The sequence below is a fragment of the Oncorhynchus keta genome, chromosome 36 (genome assembly GCF_023373465.1).
Source record: "Oncorhynchus keta strain PuntledgeMale-10-30-2019 chromosome 36, Oket_V2, whole genome shotgun sequence".
Classification (NCBI taxonomy): Eukaryota; Metazoa; Chordata; class Actinopteri; order Salmoniformes; family Salmonidae; genus Oncorhynchus; species Oncorhynchus keta.
The window spans coordinates 21,610,451-21,632,584 of record NC_068456.1 but is presented as its reverse complement, the minus strand read 5'-3'; the positions used below and the strand labels follow the sequence as shown (position 1 = coordinate 21,632,584).

The following is a 22,134-nucleotide window of genomic DNA, read 5'->3' as shown; positions in this document are numbered from 1 at the left end:
GGTGAACGGCACCAGGACGCCATCTGGTTGTGCTGTCAATATTAAATAGCTTGTCTCGTTATAATTAGTGATGCTCTTTTATGCTGTGATGTTGCCTTACTGCCACACCTCTGGATTTAGATAGATGTTGCTGTACACATTTGTTATTTTCAAAATTAATCTGAAGATGAAAGGCAATGACAAGACATCATGAATAACTATAATAAAAATATATATAAAGTACAGCATATCCAGGTAGGCCTGCAGTACAGCTTTCCTTTTATCTCTATTCACAGGTACATATCATCAACAGCGTTTTCATAGAATACTCATTCTGTTGCGTTACTTTCCATATCACTGTGTATTGAAGGGAGATCTCTAGAAGGGAGGCTGAGGTCTCGGGATCGCTGACTGAGAAATGATGCAATGACATCGCTCTTTAAAATTATGAGATTAAGCTCAGATCTCCCAGACCCCTTGGTATTCCACTATGCAGCGTAATTAATCTTACCTCTGACAGTACGCTCAGGAGATAGATAACATCTCCACTGCGGCAAAGCCATTGGTGTTAGGAGTGTTTCAGCCACTTATTCATGTATACCAATATGTTTCTCTGGGGCTACCCCCCACTGTCCTAAGTGATGACGATTTTCCCACCATAGTTCAAACTATATGACACACAGACTAAAATGTACATTACAATTACAATAAAATGTACACATTTTCCTAATAAATGTAAATAGTACGTTTGTGCTGCATGGATTCTCAGGGAACCATTTACACAACACAACTGTATACAGTGCCTTGCGAAAGTATTCGGCCCCCTTGAACTTTGCGACCTTTTGCCACATTTCAGGCTTCAAACAAAAAACAAAAAAACAAGATATAAAACAGTATTTTTTTGTGAAGAATCAACAACAAGTGGGACACAATCATGAAGTGGAACGATATTTATTGGATATTTCAAACTTTTTTAACAAATCAAAAACAGAAAAATTGGGCATGCAAAATTATTCAGCCCCCTTAAGTTAATACTCTGTAGCGCCACCTTTTGCTGCGATTACAGCTGTAAGTCGCTTGGGGTATGTCTCTATCAGTTTTGCACATCGAGAGACTGAAATTTTTTCCCATTCCTCCTTGCAAAACAGCTCGAGCTCAGTGAGGTTGGATGGAGAGCATTTGTGAACAGCAGTTTTCAGTTCTTTCCACAGATTCTCGATTGGATTCAGGTCTGGACTTTGACTTGGCCATTCTAACACCTGGATATGTTTATTTTTGAACCATTCCATTGTAGATTTTGCTTTATGTTTCGGATCATTGTCTTGTTGGAAGACAAATCTCCGTCCCAGTCTCAGGTCTTTTGCAGACTCCATCAGGTTTTCTTCCAGAATGGTCCTGTATTTGGCTCCATCCATCTTCCCATCAATTTTAACCATCTTCCCTGTCCCTGCTGAAGAAAAGCAGGCCCAAACCATGATGCTGCCACCACCATGTTTGACAGTGGGGATGGTGTGTTCAGGGTGATGAGCTGTGTTGCTTTTACGCCAAACATAACGTTTTGCATTGTTGCCAAAAGTTAAATTTTGGTTTCATCTGACCAGAGCACCTTCTTCCACATGTTTGGTGTGTCTCCCAGGTGGCTTGTGGCAAACTTTAAACAACACTTTTTATGGATATCTTTAAGAAATGGCTTTCTTCTTGCCACTCTTCCATAAAGGCCAGATTTGTGCAATATACGACTGATTGTTGTCCTATGGACAGAGTCTCCCACCTCAGCTGTAGATCTCTGCAGTTCATCCAGAGTGATCATGGGCCTCTTGGCTGCATCTCTGATCAGTCTTCTCCTTGTATGAGCTGAAAGTTTAGAGGGACGGCCAGGTCTTGGTAGATTTGCAGTGGTCTGATACTCCTTACATTTCAATATTATCGCTTGCACAGTGCTCCTTGGGATGTTTAAAGCTTGGGAAATCTTTTTGTATCCAAATCCGGCTTTAAACTTCTTCACAACAGTATATCGGACCTGCCTGGTGTGTTCCTTGTTCTTCATGATGCTCTCTGCGCTTTTAACGGACCTCTGAGACTATCACAGTGCAGGTGCATTTATACAGAGACTTGATTACACACAGGTGGAATGTATTTATCTTCATTAGTCATTTAGGTCAACATTGGATCATTCAGAGATCCTCACTGAACTTCCGGAGAGAGTTTGCTGCACTGAAAGTAAAGGGGCTGAATAATTTTGCACGCCCAATTTTTCAGTTTTTGATTTGTTAAAAAAGTTTGAAATATCCAATAAATGTTGTTCCACTTCATGATTGTGTCCCAATTGTTGTTGATTCTTCACAAAAAAAATCAGTTTTATATCTTTATGTTTGAAGCCTGAAATGTGGCAAAAGGTCGCAAAGTTCAAGGGGGCCGAATACTTTCGCAAGGCACTGTACATGGCAACAAAATTGTGTGTCCACTAAGCTCCACAGTCAAAACTGCAGAAACAATCTTCCACTTTTTGTAAACTGAGAGGTAGGCAAAAGTCTTCTGCAGGGATGTCTCACTGATATCGTTCACTACACTAGAAATCGTGTAATTCATGGTGCGTTTTTCGAGCATGGGAAATAAGTCACGGAGTCTATGGGTGCAGTCTACTCTGTGTCAGCTTGGATTATGCCCAGAGCATGTGTCTACTGACGCTATGTGACGTGAATACAGGGGGCTATTGGATCTTCCTTCTATAAAACAACAAGTCATAGACAATGCTACTTTATGCTGTGGCAGGATGCTAACGTGCAACTGTTTCTAATAGCTTTCTCTCTCTCCCTCCCTCCCCTGTTGTCCATGTCTTCTCTCCTCTCCTCACTGGAACAGCAGATCACTTGGGCATTGAGTTTATGGGTAAGAAAGCTTCTTCCTTTTTCACACTGCTATGAGTCATGTGTTCTGAAATCAAGTTGTGCACCCACTGCGTTCGTAATGTTTATGAAACGTACTTATATGACTTTCATACCTTTCACGTTTGTTTGTTTTCCACCTTTTTAATTATATATCATGTTTCTATTTTATACATAACTATATATTTTGTTTGTTTCGATGAGAACTTTTCACTATCCCATAATGTATGTAATGCAATTTAGAGGAGAGCAATTTTCTCAAAGTCCTTCACACAGAGGGCTATGGAAACTCCCCTTCACCTCTCCCTCTCCCTCTCCCTCTCCCTCTCCCTCTCCCTCTCTCGCTCTGAAGTTCCCCCTTAGAATACTAATTTTCCAGTCTCCTTGGAAACAGCAGAGAACAGAGAGACAGGAGACAGTGAGGGAGATTTAATACTGTTGGCACGGTAACTAACAGCATCCTTGCACACTGGCACTGCCTGTACGTGTGTCTGTGGGGTCTTGACGGGAGAGCACATCCCCATTCTGCCAGCCTTTCTCCATTTGGCATTGGTGTAAATCATGGGCAAAAGAGCTGTAGTTAATGACATTGTACTGTGAGACATTGTTAATGACTCTCCTTCATATAAACACAGCTGGTGTACTCAGAAGACCATAGATACCTGGGAAATAGAGGTATCTGCCCAAAGAAGTATGGATGAACCATAACATCTATATCAGTGTATATACAGTGCATTCGGAAAGTATTCAGACCACTTTCCTTTTCCACATTTTGTTACATTTACATTACATTTACATTTACATTTAAGTCATTTAGCAGACGCTCTTATCCAGAGCGACTTACAAATTGGTGCATTCACCTTATGACATCCAGTGGAACAGCCACTTTACAATAGTGCATCTAAATCTTTTAAGGGGGGGGGGGGGGGGGTGAGAAGGATTACTTTATCCTATCCTAGGTATTCCTTAAAGAGGTGGGGTTTCAGGTGTCTCCGGAAGGTGGTGATTGACTCCGCTGTCCTGGCGTCGTGAGGGAGTTTGTTCCACCATTGGGGAGCCAGAGCAGCGAACAGTTTTGACTGTGCTGAGCGTGAACTGTACTTCCTCAGTGGTAGGGAGGCGAGCAGGCCAGAGGTGTTACATTCCAGTTTTATTCCAATTTTAAAAATGTTTTTTTTTTTTTAAATATCCTCATCAATCTACACACAATAACCAATAATGACAAAGAAAAACAGGCTTTTAGAAATGTTTGCAAATATCTTAATTACATAAGTATTAAGACCATTTGCTATGTGACTCGAAATTGAGCTCAGGTATATCCTGTTTCCATTGATCGTCCTTGAGATATTTATAGAACTTCATTGGAGTCCACCTATGGTAAATTCAATTGATTGGATATCATTTGAAAAGGCACACATCTGTCTATATAAGGTCCCACAGTTGACAGTGCATGTCAGAGCAAAAGCCAAGACATGAGTTTGAAGTTGCGTTCTCAGCCCTCTCCTGTACTCCCTGTTCACCCATGACTACGTGGCCATGCACGCCTCCAACTCAATCATCAAGTTTGCAGACGACACTACAGTGGTAGGCTTGATTACCAACAACGACGAGACGGCCTACAGGGAGGAGTTGAGGGCCCTCGGAATGTGGTGTCAGGAAAATAACCTCACAATAAACGTCAAAGAAACAAAGGAGATGATCGTGGACTTCAGGAAACAGCAGAGGGAGTTTTAAGTTTTAAGTTCCTCTGCATACACATCACGGACAAACTGAAATGGTCCACCCACACAAACAGTGTGGTGAAGAAGGCGCAACAGCGCCTACTCAACCTCAGGGTGCTAAAGAAATTTGGCTTGTCACCAAAACACTCAATAACTTTTACAGATGCACAATTGAGAGCATGCTGTCGGGATGTATCACCGCCTAGTACGGCAACTGCTCGTCCACAACCATAAGGCTCTCCAGAGGGTAGTGAGGTCTGCACAACGCATCACCGGGGGCAAATTACCTGCCCTCCAGGACACCTACACCACCCGATGTCACAGGAAGGCCAAAAAGATCATCAAGGAGAACAACCACCCGAGCCCCTGCCTGTTCACCCCTCTATAATCCAGAAGGTGAGGTCAGTACAGGTGCATCAAAGCTGGGACCGAGAGACTGAAAAACAGCTTCTATCTCAAGGCCATCAGACTGTTAAACAGCCATCACTAACATTGAGTGGCTGCTACCAACATACTGACTCAAATCTCTAGTCACTTAATAATAAAAAATGCTATGTAATAAATGTATCACTAGTCACTTTAAACAATGGCACTTTATATAAGGTTTACATACCCTACATTACACATCTCATATGTATATACTGTACTCTACACTATCTACTGCATCTTGCCTATGCCGTTCCGCCATCGCTCATCCATATATTGATATGTACATATTCTTATTCATTCCTTTACACTTGTGTATATAAGGTAGTTGTTGTGAAATTGTACGATTACTTGTTAGATATTACTGCATGATCGGAACTAGAAGCACAAGCATTTCGCTACACTAGCATTAACATCTGCTAACCATGTGTACGTGACTGATGAAATTTGTTTTGAAGGAATGGTGCGTAGGGCTCAGAGACAGGATTGTGTCGAGGCACAGATCTGGGAGGAACCAGATCTGTGAGGAACTCTGGAGCTCTGTCAGAGTGACCATCGGGTTCTTGGGCACCTCCCTGACAAGAGCCCTTCTCTCCTGATTTCTCAGTTTGGCCGGGCGGCCAGCTATAGGAAGAGTCTTAGTGGTTCCAAACTTCTTCCATTTAAGAATGATGGAGGCCACTGTGTTGCTGTAGAAGGCCAGCATCCCGGAGTCGCCTCTTCACGGTTGATGTTGAGACTGGTGTTTTGCTGGTACTATATAATGAAGATGCCAGTTCAGGACTTGTGAGGTGTCTGTTTCTCGAACTAGACACTCTAATGTACTTGTCCTCTTTCTCAGTTGTGCCCCTGGGGCATCCCACTCCTCTTTCTATTCTGGTTATAGCCAGTTTGTGCTGTTCTGTGAAGGGAGTAGCACACAACGTTGTACGAGATCTTCAGTTTCTTGGCAATTTCTTGCATGGATTAGCTTTCATTTCTCAGAACAAGAATAGACTGATGAGTTTCAGAAGAAAATTATTTGTTTCTCGTCATTTTGAGCCTGTAATCGAACACACAAATGCTGATACTCCAGATACTCAACAAGTCTAAAAAAGGCCAGTTTTATTGCTTCTTTAATCAGAACAACACTTTTCAGCTGTGCTAACATAATTGAAAAAGGGTTTTCTATGAACAATTAGCCTTTTAAAATGATAAACTTGGATTAGCTAACACAACGTGCCATTGGAACACAGGAGTGATGGTTACTGATAATGGGCCTCTGTACGCCAATGTATATATTCCATAAAAACATCTACCATTTCCAGCTGTAATAGTCATTTACAACATTGTCTACACTGTATTTTTGATCAATTTGATGTTATCTTAATGGACAAGAAAAAAAAAGCTTTTCTTTCAAAAATATGGACATTTCTAAGTGTCCCCAAACTTTTGAACAGTAGTGTATATAGTTATATATATTTATCTTTTCAAAATATATATAAATGGGTTTTGGAAATGATGCAGACAATTACAATGATGAAAGCAACAATCTACCGGCAATATTAAACCTGATCACAGCAGAGACAGCAGCAACATTTAATTTTGCCCATGTACTTGTTAAGAGGGGAGCATGTATCTGGCAGCTATTTACAATGCGTTTGGAAAGTCAGACTTTTTGACTTTTTCCACATTTAGTTACTTTATAGTCTGTCGTGTCTTTGGCTATGCCGGATTAAGTGATATGACATGCTATTCTATAAAATTATTTCTCTGTAATTAATATTACCTGACTAAGCTAATCAGGTAAATAATTAACTAGAAAGTCGGGGCACCTCAAAATAATGTTTATAGAGCTGTTATCTTCCGAATAAACTCTTAATTAAAGACTGAGTAATCTTTTACATCAATAGCAGTCAATATTTAATCGTCACCTTGTTTGGTCTCATCTGAAAGTTGTAAATTCTTGGTTATCATCATGAACCCTGGCTAACAAGTTGAATCAGCAATACAAACTTTGGTTTAATTATTTATTTACTAAATACCTAAATAATCACACAACATAAACACAGAATGCATCATACATTGATTACTAATTATCTCCTTCAAGAAAACGTCCCTGGTGGATGGAACCTGTATGACGGCTAATTACACAAAGAAAGGGGGTTGGGCTTTAATGAAAGAGCGGGAGGACTGAAGAACAAAGGGAGAAGCTATGCTATCGTAAATACAGAATATTATGCATTTTAAATTGTAGTATCGTTGTAGTATCGTCGTTGTGTGATAGACTGGATACGTCGTCCATCCTTTCCTAGCCCACGTTTACAGCGGCCTCTGCTAACTCAATGGCTAGGAGGTATCACTTCTGGAGTGAATAAGAGTTCAAAGTTCATACCAAGTTGCCATACTTTTAGCTCATGCTATATTCTGGCTGGTATAGTCAAAATTCATCCTTTTGGCGTGTTGATCGTCATCTTCACGTTGAAATTTAATGCAAATTTTGTTAGGTTATTATCTGAGCCCTTTCAACGTGGGGACCGTCGTCCTCTCGTCCTCGGAACACACAGTTACATTTTCGTCAAGGGCTTTATATAGGAGGGGAGAGAAGGGCGTGTTTCATCGTTTATAAACTCCTCTTCACATGGGTGGGTCCACTGAGTGAGCAGAGCTTTTACCTTATGAAAACCCAATTCTCTCATTTGGAAGCTAAAATTACATTTAATCTTTTCACAAATAGTTTCATATTTTAACATTTAAATTGCACAACAATTTCATGTGAATCTTGTAACTATAATGTGTAGACTTTCCAAGATACAGTTTATGTCATCCTATCATTAGTAAGAATGTCTCAGACACCAACTGATCTGGCATCATATTCATTAAGTACCAATGCATATTTTCAACTGGTTGGATTACTGAAATATGGTTCCTTTCCCCCCACCTATTGAAAGGTATTTATCGGAGGGGGGTCATCAACCTCACCCACAGGTCAACGTCATGACAAGGCTTATTCTAAAATTGATTAAGTCGTTTTTTTCTTTTATCAATCTACACACAATTCCCTATGATGACAAAGCAAAAACAGGCATTTAGACATTTTTGCAAATGTATTAAAAATAAAAACTGAAATATCACATTTACATAAGTATTCAGACCCTTTACCCAGTACTTTTTCAGGCACCTTTGGCAACAATTACAGCCTTGAGTTTTCTTAGGTATGACGCTAAAATCTTGCACACCTGTATTTGGGGTGTATCTCCCACTCTTCTCTGCAGATCCTTTCAAGCTCTGTCAGGTTGAATGGGGAGCATCGCTGAAAAGCTATGTTCAGGTCTCTGCAGAGATGTTCGATTGGGTTCAATTCCGGGCTCTGGCTGGGCAACTCAAACACATTCAGAGACTTGTCCCGAAGCCACTCCTGCGTTGTCTTGGTTGTGTGCTTAGGGTCGTTGTCCTTTTGGAAGATTAACGTTCACCCCAGTCTGAAGTCCTGAGCATTCTGGAGCAGGTTTTCATCAAGAATCTCTCTGTTCTTTGCTCCGTTGATATTTCGCTCGATCCTGACTCGTCTCCTCGTCCCTGCCGCTTAAAAACATCCCCACAGCATGATGCTACCACCACCATGGTTCACCGTAGGGATGATGCCAGGTTTCCTGCAGACGTGACGCTAGGCATTCAGGCCAGAGAGTTCAACCTTGGTTTCATCAGACCAGAGAATCTTGTTTCTCATGGTCTTAGAGGCCTTTAGGTGCCTTTTGGTAAACTCCAAGCGGGATGTCATATGCCTTTTACTGAGAAGTGGCTTCCATCTGGGCACTACTATAAAGGCCTGATCGGTGGAGTGCTGTAGAGATGGTTGTCCTTCTGGAAGGTTCTCCCATCTCCACAGAGGTACTCTGGTGCTCTATCAGAGTGACCATCGAGTTCTTGGTCACCTCCTTGACCAAGGCACTTCTCCCCCGATTGCTCAGTTTGGCTGGGCGGCCAACTGTAGGTTTTAGGAGTCTTGGTGGCTCCAAAATTCTTTAATTTAAAATGATGGATACCACTATGTTCTTGGTGACCTTCAACCCTGAGGAAGTTTTTTGTACCCTTCCCCAGCTCTGTGCCACTATGAAATCCTGTCTCGAAGTTCCTCGGACTATTCCTTCGACCTCGTGGCTTGGTTTTTGCTCTGACATGCACTGTCAGCTGTGGGAACTTATATAGACCGGTGTGTGCCTTTCCAAATCATGTCCAATTAACAGAATTTACCACAGGTGTGCTCCAGTCAAGTTGTCGAAACATCTCAAGGATGATCAATGGAAACGAGGTGTACCTGAGCTCAATTTCAGGTCTCATAGCAAAGGGTCTGAATACTGATGTAAATACATTTTTAATTTTTAATAAATATCTTAAAAACTGTTGTTGTTTTGTGCATTGTCATGATGTGGTATTGTGTGTAGATTGATGAAGGGAAATGTATTTAATCCATTTTAGAATTAGGCTATAACGTAACAGAATGTGAAAAATATGTGTGACTTCATTAAAGAAAGTGTTTTTAGCTCATTGTGCTGATTGTCTCATATGTGGTGTCCTCATATGTGGATCACCGACCAGTGTTAATCAGCAAATAACAAAATGTTCTAATCTGGTAGAGCTTCGTTAGAATTTTCCTCTCTAATTTAGTCCACTTCAATGTTATGCAGTTCACCTGAGGCAGGACCATCAGACAGCTCTCTAATTCCTCTGGGTAAACCCTGTGAAATCAACCATTTGTAGTTGGTCACAAGGGAAGACACCACAAACAGCATTTGAGAGAGAGAGAGAGAGAGAGAGAGAGAGAGAGAGAGAGAGAGAGAGAGAGAGAGAGAGAGAGAGAGAGAGAGAGAGAGAGAGAGAGAGAGAGAGAGAGAGAGAGAGAGAGAGAGAGAGATTTAACTTTTGTTTATGATCTATTCCACTTGCCTTGGCAATGTAAGCATATGTTTCCCATGCCAATAAAGCCTTTTGAATAGAATTGAGAGAGAGAAAAGCTAGAATGAGGAAAGATCCAGACGATGGGACAGAAACAAAGGAATGCAGAGAAACAGGAGTAAGAAACAGAAGGAGATGGGTAGTGGGAGTAGAAGGAGAGAGAGAGAGGGAGGAAGAGATCTTACATACAGGTAAAGGAGGTTTGCTACTCCAGGCCCTCAGTCGGTGGGGAATGTAATAATCTCTGATTTTGTTGGGCAATAAAAATAATTTGCATGCCAATGGAGGCCATTCCCACAGCAGACTGCTACCTACATCCACTGTGAGCCACGGATTCCAACTGGCAGTGACAAGGAGTGAAGAAGTGACAGATTGCTTCATTGTGCCTTTTACTCTGTTTGCTTGGTTTGTTTGTTTGCTTGATCCCTGCCATGCGTATGGGGCTCAAAATGATAACTGTGAAGGAAATGTCATGTTGCCCTCTGAGGCACAGGTTCAAAATGGACACAGGGGACAAGGAGAGATAACCTGGCTCCTACAGCTCTGCTATTGTAACTTTGATTACAATCACTGGTCCTGGTAGCTCAGTTGGTAGAGCATGGCGCTTGTAACGCCAGGGTAGTGGGTTCGATCCCAGGGACCACCCATACGTAGAATGTATGCACACATGACTGTAAGTCGCTTTGGATAAAAGCGTCTGCTAAATGGCATATATTATTATATATTTTATCACTCACACTGCACTTGCAAGTCAAATGCTCTCTGCAAAGAGTGTGTGTGTGTGTGTGTGTGTGTGTGTGTGTGTGTGTGTGTGTGTGTGTGTGTGTGTGTGTGTGTGTGTGTGTGTGTGTGTGTGTGTGTGTGTGTGTGTGTGTGTGTGTGTGTGTGTGTGTGTGTGGGGTTGGATTCTTTGATGTGAGTCATGGAGTGAGAGTGAAATGTCAGTCTCCTCTGTCATTATCCAGTTAAAGAAAGTTATCTACAAGAAGGAGGAGTTGATGCCATCAAAAGCCAAAGTCCCCATCCCTGTTTAACTGACACGTCATGACCACAGGAGGCTTCACTGAGTGGAAAGCATACAGTAAATAGCAATGACTTCTGGACAGTTCTGTTCATGCACCCAGGTCAAAGAAACAATGGAGTGGCAATGATGTGAGTGCTTACACATGTCGGCATGTGTTAGCTTTTCTGTTCTTCCTGTTGTCTCAAGTCCTTTAATGGCAAGGGGGAGAAGTTTGCTGTCTGTCAACTGGAACTAGGAACAGCAGGGGCTCTGTGATTAAACTGCTTTGGGTTTCTCTCTTCTTTCCCTGTGTGAAACACATCACTGTTTCACAGTCATAGGGAAGGGTGTTAGACACAGTGGAGAGAATTGACACAGATACAAATACTACCGTTCATATTCATGCCCCTACTTAAGGAAGTATTTATAGTTGTTAGCTACATATTTATTCCAGCATAGTTGCATGTTAGTAGAATAATGTTTGTAATATCAATGTTGTAATATGTTTCTCTCATATTGATTTATTTCCAAACATATAGGCCTAAGATATGTGATTAAAGAGCTTAGGCTTTGTGATTAGTTTCAGCAGAAAGTATGGGTACCTGACATGTCCTAATCATTTGTGATATGATATTAACCACAGAGGAAGAGTAAAATATTCATATTATAATAATGTTATGTATCATATAACAGAATGGGAGTTTTCAGGATGCACCCTACCACATGCTAGCGGTGTAAAGCTCGCCTCCATTGTGCTCTAGAACAGGGGAAATGTGTAAAGCTCGCCTCCATTGTACTCTAGAGCAGGGGAAATGCGTAAAACTTGCCTCCATTGTACTGTAGAGCAGGGGAAATGTGTAAAGCTCACCTCCATTGTGCTCTAGAGCAGGGGAAATGCGTAAAGCTCGCCTCCATTGTGCTCTAGAGCAGGGGAAATGTGTAAAGCTCGCCTCCATTGTGCTCTAGAGCAGGGGAAATGCGTAAAGCTCGCCTCCATTGTGCTCTAGAGCAGGGGAAATGTGTAAAGCTCGCCTCCATTGTACTCTAGAGCAGGGGAAATGCGTAAAGCTCGCCTCCATTGTACTCTAGAGCAGGGGAAATGCGTAAAGCTCGCCTCCATTGTGCTCTAGAGCAGGGGAAATGCGTAAAGCTCGCCTCCATTGTACTCTAGAGCAGGGGAAATGCGTAAAGCTCGCCTCCATTGTACTCTAGAGCAGGGGAAATGCGTAAAGCTCACCTCCATTGTACTCTAGAGCAGGGGAAATGCGTAAAGCTCGCCTCCATTGTACTCTAGAGCAGGGGAAATGCGTAAAGCTCACCTCCATTGTACTCTAGAGCAGGGGAAATGCGTAAAGCTCGCCTCCATTGTGCTCTAGAGCAGGGGAACTGCGTAAAGCTCGCCTCCATTGTGCTCTAGAGCAGGGGAAATGCGTAAAGCTCGCCTCCATTGTACTCTAGAGCAGGGGAAATGCGTTCTCTGGCGTGATGAATTCTCCATCTGGCAGTCTGATGGACAAATCTGTGTTTGGCTGAAGCCAGGAGAACACTACCTGCTTCAATGCATAGTGCCAACTGTAAGGTTTGGTGGAGGAGGAATAATTATTTTTTTCATGGTTCAGGCTCCTTAGTTCCAGTGAACGGAAATCTTAACACTTCAACACACAATGGCTTTCTAGACGATTCTGTGCTTCCAACTTTGTGGCAGCAGTTTGGCGAAGGCCCTTTCCTGTTTCAGCACGACATTGCCCCCATGCACACAGTGAGGTCCATACAGAAATGGTTTGTCGAGATTGGTGTAGAAGAACTTGACTGGCCAGCACAGAGCCCTGATCTCAACCCCATCGAACACCTTTGGGATGAATTGGAATGCCGAATGTGAGCCAGGCCTAATCTGCCAACATCAGTGCCCGACCTCACTAATGCTCTTGTGGCTGAATGGAAGGAAGTCCCTGCAGCAACGTTCCAACTTCAAATGGAAAGCCTTCCCAGATGAATGCTGTTGTTGCAGCAAAGGGGAGACCAACTCCATATTAATGCCCATGATTTTGGAATGAGATTTCCTAAGAGCAGTTTTCCACACATTTTTATGTATATATACACTGAGTGAACAAATCATTAGGAACGCCTGCTCTTTCCATGACATAGGTGATCCATGATCAGGTGAAAGCTGTGATCCCTTATTGATGTCACTGGTTAAATCCACTTTAATCAGTGTAGATAAAGGGGAAGAGGCAGGTTAAAGAAGGATTCTTAATCCTTGAGACAATTGAGACGTGGATTGTGCCATTCAGAGGGTGAACGGGCAAGACAAAATATTTAAGTGCCTTTGAACTGGGTTTTGTTGTAGGTGCCAGGTGCAGCGGTTTGAGTGTGTCAAGAACTGCAAAGCTGCTGGGTTTTTCACACAACAGTTTCCATTTGGGGTGTGCCAAGTACAAAACAACTATCAGACTGTCGGACAAAACAACTATTATTACGGATATGGGCGATTACGAACGGATTATTTTTTGCAATTATCCATAATCAACAACAAAAAAATCTCCCGGATGCCAGCAACCCTCTATCTCATGTCAGTCAGTCACAGAGTTTATAAGCCATACTGTCCTGTCTTTGAGTTACTCATGTGTGTAGTCTAAATAACTCAACTGGCTAGTTTGCCTATCTGTAAAGAGCGGGCTGTACGTTGATCCTGCTGCTCTAATTGGATAGAGGGAAGCTGTATTTCTCCGTTGACTCACTTTATAATTTCGTCCAATCACTTTTCCTCGCGTTATCTGTCTGATCATTTAGAATGCTGCTGCACGCTACTATGATAAATCACATGATGAGAACGTTTGCTATCAAACTATCAATGTGCATAATATCTAACAAGTGGGGCGAGTGTAGGGAAAAAATATGAAACGCTAATGCGCATTCTGACTGAGTGACAGCAAACTTAGCTGCCCACTGCAAGTTGAGGACAAAGACACTGACACAGACACAGACACAAGCACTCCTCCGCGCACTGGTCCTAATCTGCAACTTTTATGCAGTGAGAATGTGCAGATTCATTGGAGTCAACAAGGGCCAGCATCCCTGTGGAACGCTTTCGACACCTTGTAGAGTCCATGCCCTGACGAATTGAGGCTGTTCTGAGGGCAAGAGGGGGTGCAACTCATTATTAGGAAGGTGACTATATCCCATGTACTTCTTGTCACTCTTACGTAATGTAATCATTGCTGCATGGTTCTACAATTGTCCTGTTAAACCACATGACTAATTTGTTATTTCAAAAGGAAAGAAAAAATATATGACCTTGTACCCTTACAAATACACATCATATTTGTAATTTAGGTCATATGATTTATTCAGAACCAGAGCTGATTCTGAATCAGTGAACCAGAGCACAGGGATTCGTTTACTGTGGCTACAACTTCATGTACTGTAGGCCGCCCTTGACCTTGACAACACATTGTTAATTACCTCCAAATGGGGCTTGTGTACAGCATTTATGACGTGCATCAGAGGAACAGAGTAAAACCTTTTCCCATTAGTGTATCATCATGGTACTCTGCAGGGAGGTTGTGGGCACAGAAGATTCAGCTGTATGGACTAAAATATTCCATACAGAACCACAGTGGAGGTGTTATAATACCCATAAAACCTAGCGATCAAACAGGAAAATGGTTCCAAACGTTTTTCACCATTCATGTTTCCCAGGGGGGATTTTAGAAACACCTGAAATAAGGTCTGTGTTTCGTGTAGGTTTACCCTGGTGTGACGTTTTGACAACCATGTAAATCTCTCTCGGACAAGGTGACTTATCAATATATTTGGCTCTATTTACTCTCAGATTCGAAAATTTGCATCAAAGTATACATCATGCAAAACTACAAATCCCTGCAAGCTCCTGCACATCATCTCTAGCTGACACCTTTGCTTACACGTATTGTGTCAATTTAAAACTTGCACAAGTAAGTTCACAGAATTGTCCATTTAAAGACATTTAGCCATTTTATTAATTGCTACACTGACATTTGATAGTTAATCCAGAGATTCTTACCTTTGCCTCAATTCGGCAGTCTCGTCCATATCATCATGGCATTTGTAGTTATTTATAATAGCCACATTATCAGCTAATTAGCATTTCATTTTAGGGGGATAAATACTGGTGAATATATTGATAAAGACACCTTGTCCTAGAGATATTTACACGGTTATCAAAACATCACGCCAGGGTAAGCCTACAAGAAACACAGACCTTATTATAAGTGTTTCTAAAATCCCCTATGGGAATAATGAATGTTGGAAAATGATTGGAACCATTTCCTTGTTTGAACGCTAGGTTTTATGGGTATTATGATTCATACTGTGGTATTCTATTAACAATGAGGTTGTTTTGTAGCATGTGAGGCATCACTGGGAGTGACATGCAGGGTTAGCTGTCATGGGATTGCAAGTGCCACTTTCCTACGTCTCCCACAAGGTTCCTCTCTTCTCATAATTACAGTAAACAAGGTTATGTGATGACTCAGGCTGATTAGATACATCAAAACAGAAATACTGCCCATTGAAACTACTGGTGGGAGGGAGGGAGGTTAATTAGCCCAGCTCTCAAGTGTTTTGGCTTTAATATTGATTTTGATAAGATAAAGTAAATGAATGAATTACTGGGCCATGTTTGGTGTGTTCTACAGTTGGCTACAAAAGCCTGGGGCTCTCCTGTTCTTTTTGGCCCAGACAGCACAAGACTATAGGGCTACCTGGGTAGAACATTTTGGAAGATGGGACCAGCACTTCCATAAATACTGATTTTAAATAGAAATTGCAATACATGTATGTACAATATTCCTCATTGCCTTGCCTCATAATCATGTTAGACATGTGGATATCAAACTTTTTTGTCCTTCAACCCATGTACACCATATTGGTCAAAATGATTTAACCATTTGTCTGTTGCATGGATACAATTTGCCCCTATTTTGTGGGGATTTGTGTGGTGGTTCTCCTCAAGGTCTGCTGTACCAAATATAATCTGATTGATTGCCTATTAATTCCTTTGAAGGCAACTATGATTTACTTTTTCATATGAAAAGAGACAGCTGCCATTTGTCACCCTTAATGGTGACCATTACAACTATAACTCTTATCTTCTGTTTTCAGACACGGCTGCATTACAACTAACATCTATGACAAGGCTTTGCATCCAATGGGGCTGATGATATGACAGTGTTGTTAAGACTAACTGGGGGGTTGTTTGGTTTTACAAATGGCATGTGAAAATTAGACATGAACATTTTTATTACAGTGAGTTAAGGGCAATGTTTTATTTTCTGTGGTCCTCTCCTTGGAGATTTCTCTGTTTAACATTGGTTATGGGAGCGTCGCTGTGGACACTAACTTCTGTCCCAGTCCTTGGATTTTCCTATTTTTTCTCTTTGTTCCTCCGTCAATGTCAGCTCTTCCGCTTCTCTTCATTTCAACAGAGAGCAAGGAGGTGTACAAGAGACAGGTGCTGTCAATCACCTGCATCGCCGTGGGGATAAGTGTTCTGGGCACGCTCTGTATGGCTCTCTACTGTCGGAACAAGTGAGTGGACATGATCACCCAGAGGATCTGATCTCAGTTCAGTTCCTACACCTAAACCAATAGAACACATCACAGGCAATTGGCTATTGATCTAGTTTCAGCTGACACTCCGTGTCAAATACAGGTGAATGATCTTCATTTTATCACCCTGTTGATGCTGGAAATGTCTAACTTCTAGTGTATTCAAGGCTTAAAAATTCTTCAAAAGTTTGCAATTTCCACTTAAAAATTTCTAACAAAAAAATGTAGCAATCATTAATTATAATCCACACAATAATTCACATTTCCTTATGCTGCAGGATAATATTCCTGCTGTGAGAAACTGGTCAAATTAAGATCCTACACCTCTAGCCTACTGTAAGAATACGGATTCACAGTTGTATCCCTCCAAATAACATTAAAGGGAAAATGTTTAACTTCATATTCATCATCTCCAGCACCACTCCAACATCAACATACACTGTATGTGAAAATGGCGTGTTTCTATGTTTTGTGGGAAAAAAGTGTTTCAAACGACATCATCAGTGTGCATTGTGATTTTAACCAATTATGAGAAGGAATTGCCTACTAATGGTTGATGATGTCTTGGAAACACTTATCTTCCTCTATCTTTTTTAATACAAAACCTAGAAACGCGACATTTTCACATATGTTGATGTTGAGGTGGTGCTAGAGATAATAAATATGAAGTTGAATTATTTTTAAATTTCCATTTAAGACATTTGCATACTTTTTTGCATTAGGATAGCTCTTGGGAGTTTGTTTTATTGTATCGGTATGGACCCTACACACATTACTTTTGTACGCATGTTGTACATTCTGTTTACGCCTGAAAGCACCTGTCTATAATGTATATCCTTTATATATTCATCCAGAATGCTGGATCAAACATCCAAGCTGTGATGGAAAACTGTCATTCAGGGCATAAGGAGCAGACAGCCCTGTGATAAATGCATTGTAATTTCATAGGGTCTGTAATACAACGATGTGAGTGAGTGAGCAGTCTGACAACAAGATAATCGGATCAAACCATGATCTAGAGCCATTTGGAATTCATCTAAAATGGAGTTAGAGCACATGAACATATCAGCTCCATCAGAGCCCCTCAGTATACATTTCCGCGCTACAACAACTAGGGGTAGAGAGGTACAGAGTGGGGCCTGAGGGTTAAAGGTCAAGGCAATGCTGTGGTTTAGTTAACATGCCATGCGCATGTACTCCCCCAGGAGACGCAGGGAAAAACTCCAGGCCCACTTGAAAGAGAGCCGCAGCCTGAAGAACTACAGCGCCAATGCCTCTGCCCTGGAGTCCAAACTCGGCCTGAGGCCTAACACGGGCCTGCAGCTGCAGAATGTGAGTATACTGGGTGGATTGTCCCCTTCCTCTGCATCCTTCACTCTAAAGACATGTATCTAGGGTGACTTATCATCCTGTTGGCTTACATCTCATAACCATTCCACTGTTCCAAAGACATGGATGTCGATTATGGCAGCCCCCCACACCTCTTGGGTTAAATGCGGAAGACACATTTCAGTTGAGTGCATTCAGGTATCCCCCTTTCCCTTTCCTTTCCCATTTATGCATAATGTCTTTGTCATGCAGAGCTGTTGGAGATATGTTGTTCGCTCATGGGTGCAGCACCAATCAGTCTCCATTGGAGATTGGCATGATAAACAACTGCCTGTCCTATGCCACCCCCATCCACCCGAACTGAACTGTTCAGAGTTAACGCTGTTAGCACAGAAGTCTTTGAGAGAACACTGCTCAGTCATTTGGGACCCCGGGCTGGTTATTGTTGTATTCATCATATGCTCAATAGCCTCTGACGACAGATCTATCTCAGACACTGCCTATCTGAGCTGTTTGCATGGCAAACACCGCGTTCATTTGAATGTCAGTCAAAGTTAGTGCCTGTGCACCAGGGAGGGATAGGGATGTGAGGGTAACACACACCACTGCAGCTAGTTATAAAGTCATTGTTTTAATGTGATACAAGTCATTGCACCAATGTAGCCAGCGCACATTAGAGTCCTGCATTGGGTCGGATACCCACGGTTCCTCGCGGGTGAGCAGCAATAGAATCAGCTTTCCACCCGTGGGTCGGCTCGCGGTTCAGAACAATTACATTGTAAGTTGGAAACAATTTAAATCCAGATAACACACTTCTAAATAACCCAGGAGCTTGTTGGTTTGCATTGTGTTGTGAATTCTATTCTGTGAGCGGCGAGGCAGACATAAGGCTGTCAGAACACACATGCAATGAGAGTAAGTGGAGCCCGGAACTGTCCCTGATTTGTGTGGTGCTAAAATGTTCTAATTTGTGCATGCGCAGAGCTTATGTTCCCACTCCCCACGTTAGAATATCCTCATGGGCCAAGTTTACTTTCTCTCGAAAGCCTAGCTCATGCAAAAATGGCTAACGTTGGTTGAGCAGCCCAGGTGACAGACCCAGGTCAATAGTGGTAAAGTTCCTGAGGTTCCAGAACAAAGTGGCCATTCTAGAGAGAGCCAAGAACCCGAGAGGAACCAACATCTTCCTCAATTATGACTTCTCTGAAGCTGTGCGCCAGAGGTGAAAATAACTGATCCCAGTCATGAAGGCTAACAGAGAGTGTGGGGACATCCGCTACAACAGGCTCATTGTCCACCCCATATTGATATATGAAAAGTTTATTTCCAAAACCACCAATTTTTCATGTTTGTGTTTTTTCACCAGAAATGATTGCTTATGGGCATAGTGGTGTTGTGGGTACTGCAGCACCCCCTGAACAATAAAAACATTATAATATTGATTTATTTATTTCCACAAAAATGTGTGCACTGGACCTACTAGTCAAGACAGCCATCTATAGCACAGACAAAACAATTCAAATGTGTGCGCCCCACCCCCAAAACATCTTACTCTGTAGCTATGCTTATGGGTATCTTCATGTGTGTGTAAAATATGACTGTTTTCAGAAATATTATTCATAGATTTTAGATTAGTTTTTTTAGCAAAACGCTATACAGTATATCCATAGCTTCACTGGAATGGAATGTTTGACTATGATATGTGGTTGTCTCACCTAGCTATCTTAAGATGAATGCACTTACTGTAAGTCACTCTGGATAAGAGCATCTGCTAAATGACTAAAATGTCAAATGTAAACGTTTTACATACAGATCTCACATTGTTGTATTGATTTTTTAATGTTTTATATTTATATCACAAATGCATCATTTGTACATACATTTTTTTATGTTTTTAATTACCGATCCTTGACATTGGCGATGTCATTTACAAAATAGCCTCTAACACTCTACTCAGCAAAGTGGATGCAGTCTATCACAGTGCCATCCGTTTTGTCACCAAAGCCCCATATACTACCCACCACTGCGACCTGTATGCTCTCGTTGGCTGGTCCTTGCTACACATTCGTCTATAGGTCTTTGCTAGGTTAAGCTCCGCCTTATCTCAGCTCACTGGTCACTGAAGCAACACCCACCCGTAGCACGTGCTCCAGAAGGTATATTTCACTGGTCCTCCCCAAGGTCAACACCTAATTTGGCCACCTTTCCTTCCAGTTCTCTGCTGCCAATGACTGAAACAAATGGCAAAAATCACTGATGTTGGAGACTTATATCTCCCTCACTAACTTTAAGCGTCACCTGTCAGAGCAGCTTACCGATCGCTGCAGCTGTACACAGCCCATCTGTAAATAGTCCATCCAACCAACTACCTACCTCATCCCCATATTTGTTTTTGTTTTCTGCTCTTTTGCACATCAGTATTTCTACTTGCACATCCTCATCTGCACATATATCACTCCAGTGTAATTTGCTAAACTGTAATTACTTCGCCACTATTGGCCTATTTATTGCCTTACCTCCTTACTTCATTTGCACAGGCTGTATACATCTTTTATATTGTGTTATTGACTGTACATTTGTTTATCCCATGTGTAATTCTGTGGTGTTTTTGTCGCACTGCTTTGCTTTATCTTGGCCAGGTCGCAGTTGTACTGGCCTACCTGGTTAAATAAAGGTGAAATATATATATTTTTAAAGCAATACTACTGTGTAAAACAGCAATACTACTTATTTATCTGAGAGGGAGGCAGATATATAACATTTAGCAAAAAAAACATGTTTATTTGTCTCTCTGAAATCAAACCATCACGTGAAAGATTTTAAACAAATACATGTCTTTCATTGAACAAACGCATGCCATGGTTACATAGTGGGTGGAAAAACACACTAATCTCACTCAAAATTTCTTTAATCATTAAAAGCCAATTCAGCAACATTTCTGAAAATGGATATATAGCATTTTGAAATGAAATTCTTCATATGTAGCCTTAGAAATAAGGTTAATGAAGACAATAACTTGTGTACATCAGATAACATTCATATATTGACCATCTCTGAGACTCACTTAGATACTTCCTTTGATGATACAGTAGTAGCAATACAGGGATATAACGTATATAGACAAGACAGGAATGCCTATGGGGGAGGTGTTGCTATATACTGTATATTCAGAGCCATATTCCTGTAAAGCTTGGAGAGGATCTCATGTCAAATGTTGTTAACGTGCTGTGGTTGTAGGTTCACCTGCCTCATCTCAAGCCTATTATTGTGAGTGTTGCAATAGGCTACCTAGTGCTAACAGTCAATATCTGGATAATATGTTGGAAATGCTTAACAATCTATGTGATGTTAACATAGAGCTTTATTTTCTGGGCGACCTAAATATAGACACATTTTCATCAACCTGTCCTCTCAAGAGGAAGCTTCTTAATGTAACCAGTGCCTGTATTCTGGTTCAGGTTATTACCCGACCAGGATGTTTACAAACACTACAGGAACCATGTCATCTATGTGTATTTTTACCTTTGTTCTAAAGCTGTATCCACACCCATTGGCTGTAGGGACCATAATATATAGTGGCTAAATTCAGAAAAGGCAAAGTTCCAAATGCTGGCCTAAAATAGTGTATAAGAGATCATACATAACATTTCATAACAATTCCTATGTTGAAGAATATGTGTTTGATGTGTAATGAGGAGCACTTGATGCTGCACTTGATGCATTTATTGAAATACAATAAGAAACTGACTGTTAAAAATGTTAGGGCTCCATGGATTGATGAGGCATTGGAAAACTATGGTTGTGAGAGATTAAGCAAAAGGAGTGGCTAATAAATCTGGCTGCACATCTGACTGGCTGATTTACTGCAAATTGAGAAATTATGTGACTAAAATCAACAAAAACAAGAAGAAACTGTATTATGGAACTAAAATAAATAATATAAAGTATGATTGAAAAAATCTGTGGAATACTTTAAATGAAATTATGGGCAGAAAGACTAATTCAACTCCATATTTCATTGAATCAGAAAGCTCATTCATTAAAAAAATGTTTGATATTGGCAATTATTTTAATGACTATTTCATTGGCAAAGTGGACAAATTTAGAAATTAAATGCCAACAATAATCTGTGAGCCATGATAATCATGAATAAAATACCTAATAAGGAAAGAAAAACATTGCAATTTTGAATTATGTAAAGTAAGTGTGGGAAGGGTGGGGAAATTGTTGTTCATCAATAATGAGAAACCACCTCGCAGACTATATT

The 22,134-nt window shown here is 41.2% G+C and overlaps 1 protein-coding gene across 2 annotated transcripts in view; it reads left to right on the top strand.

Annotated features, from left to right (window-relative positions):
• Positions 1-22,134, top strand: part of LOC118369806 (pro-neuregulin-3, membrane-bound isoform) — a 423,343-nt gene that overhangs the window by 376,238 nt on the left and 24,971 nt on the right. Inside the window, exons 4-6 of one of the 2 annotated variants that reach the window (XM_052498660.1) lie at positions 2,845-2,868; positions 16,415-16,517; positions 17,744-17,870. In XM_052498660.1, the coding sequence (XP_052354620.1) occupies positions 2,845-2,868; positions 16,415-16,517; positions 17,744-17,870 (254 nt within the window). Of the gene's footprint in view, positions 1-2,841; positions 2,869-16,414; positions 16,518-17,743; positions 17,871-22,134 lie in introns of both variants that reach the window. The other variant, XM_035754513.2, reaches the window with a different exon arrangement.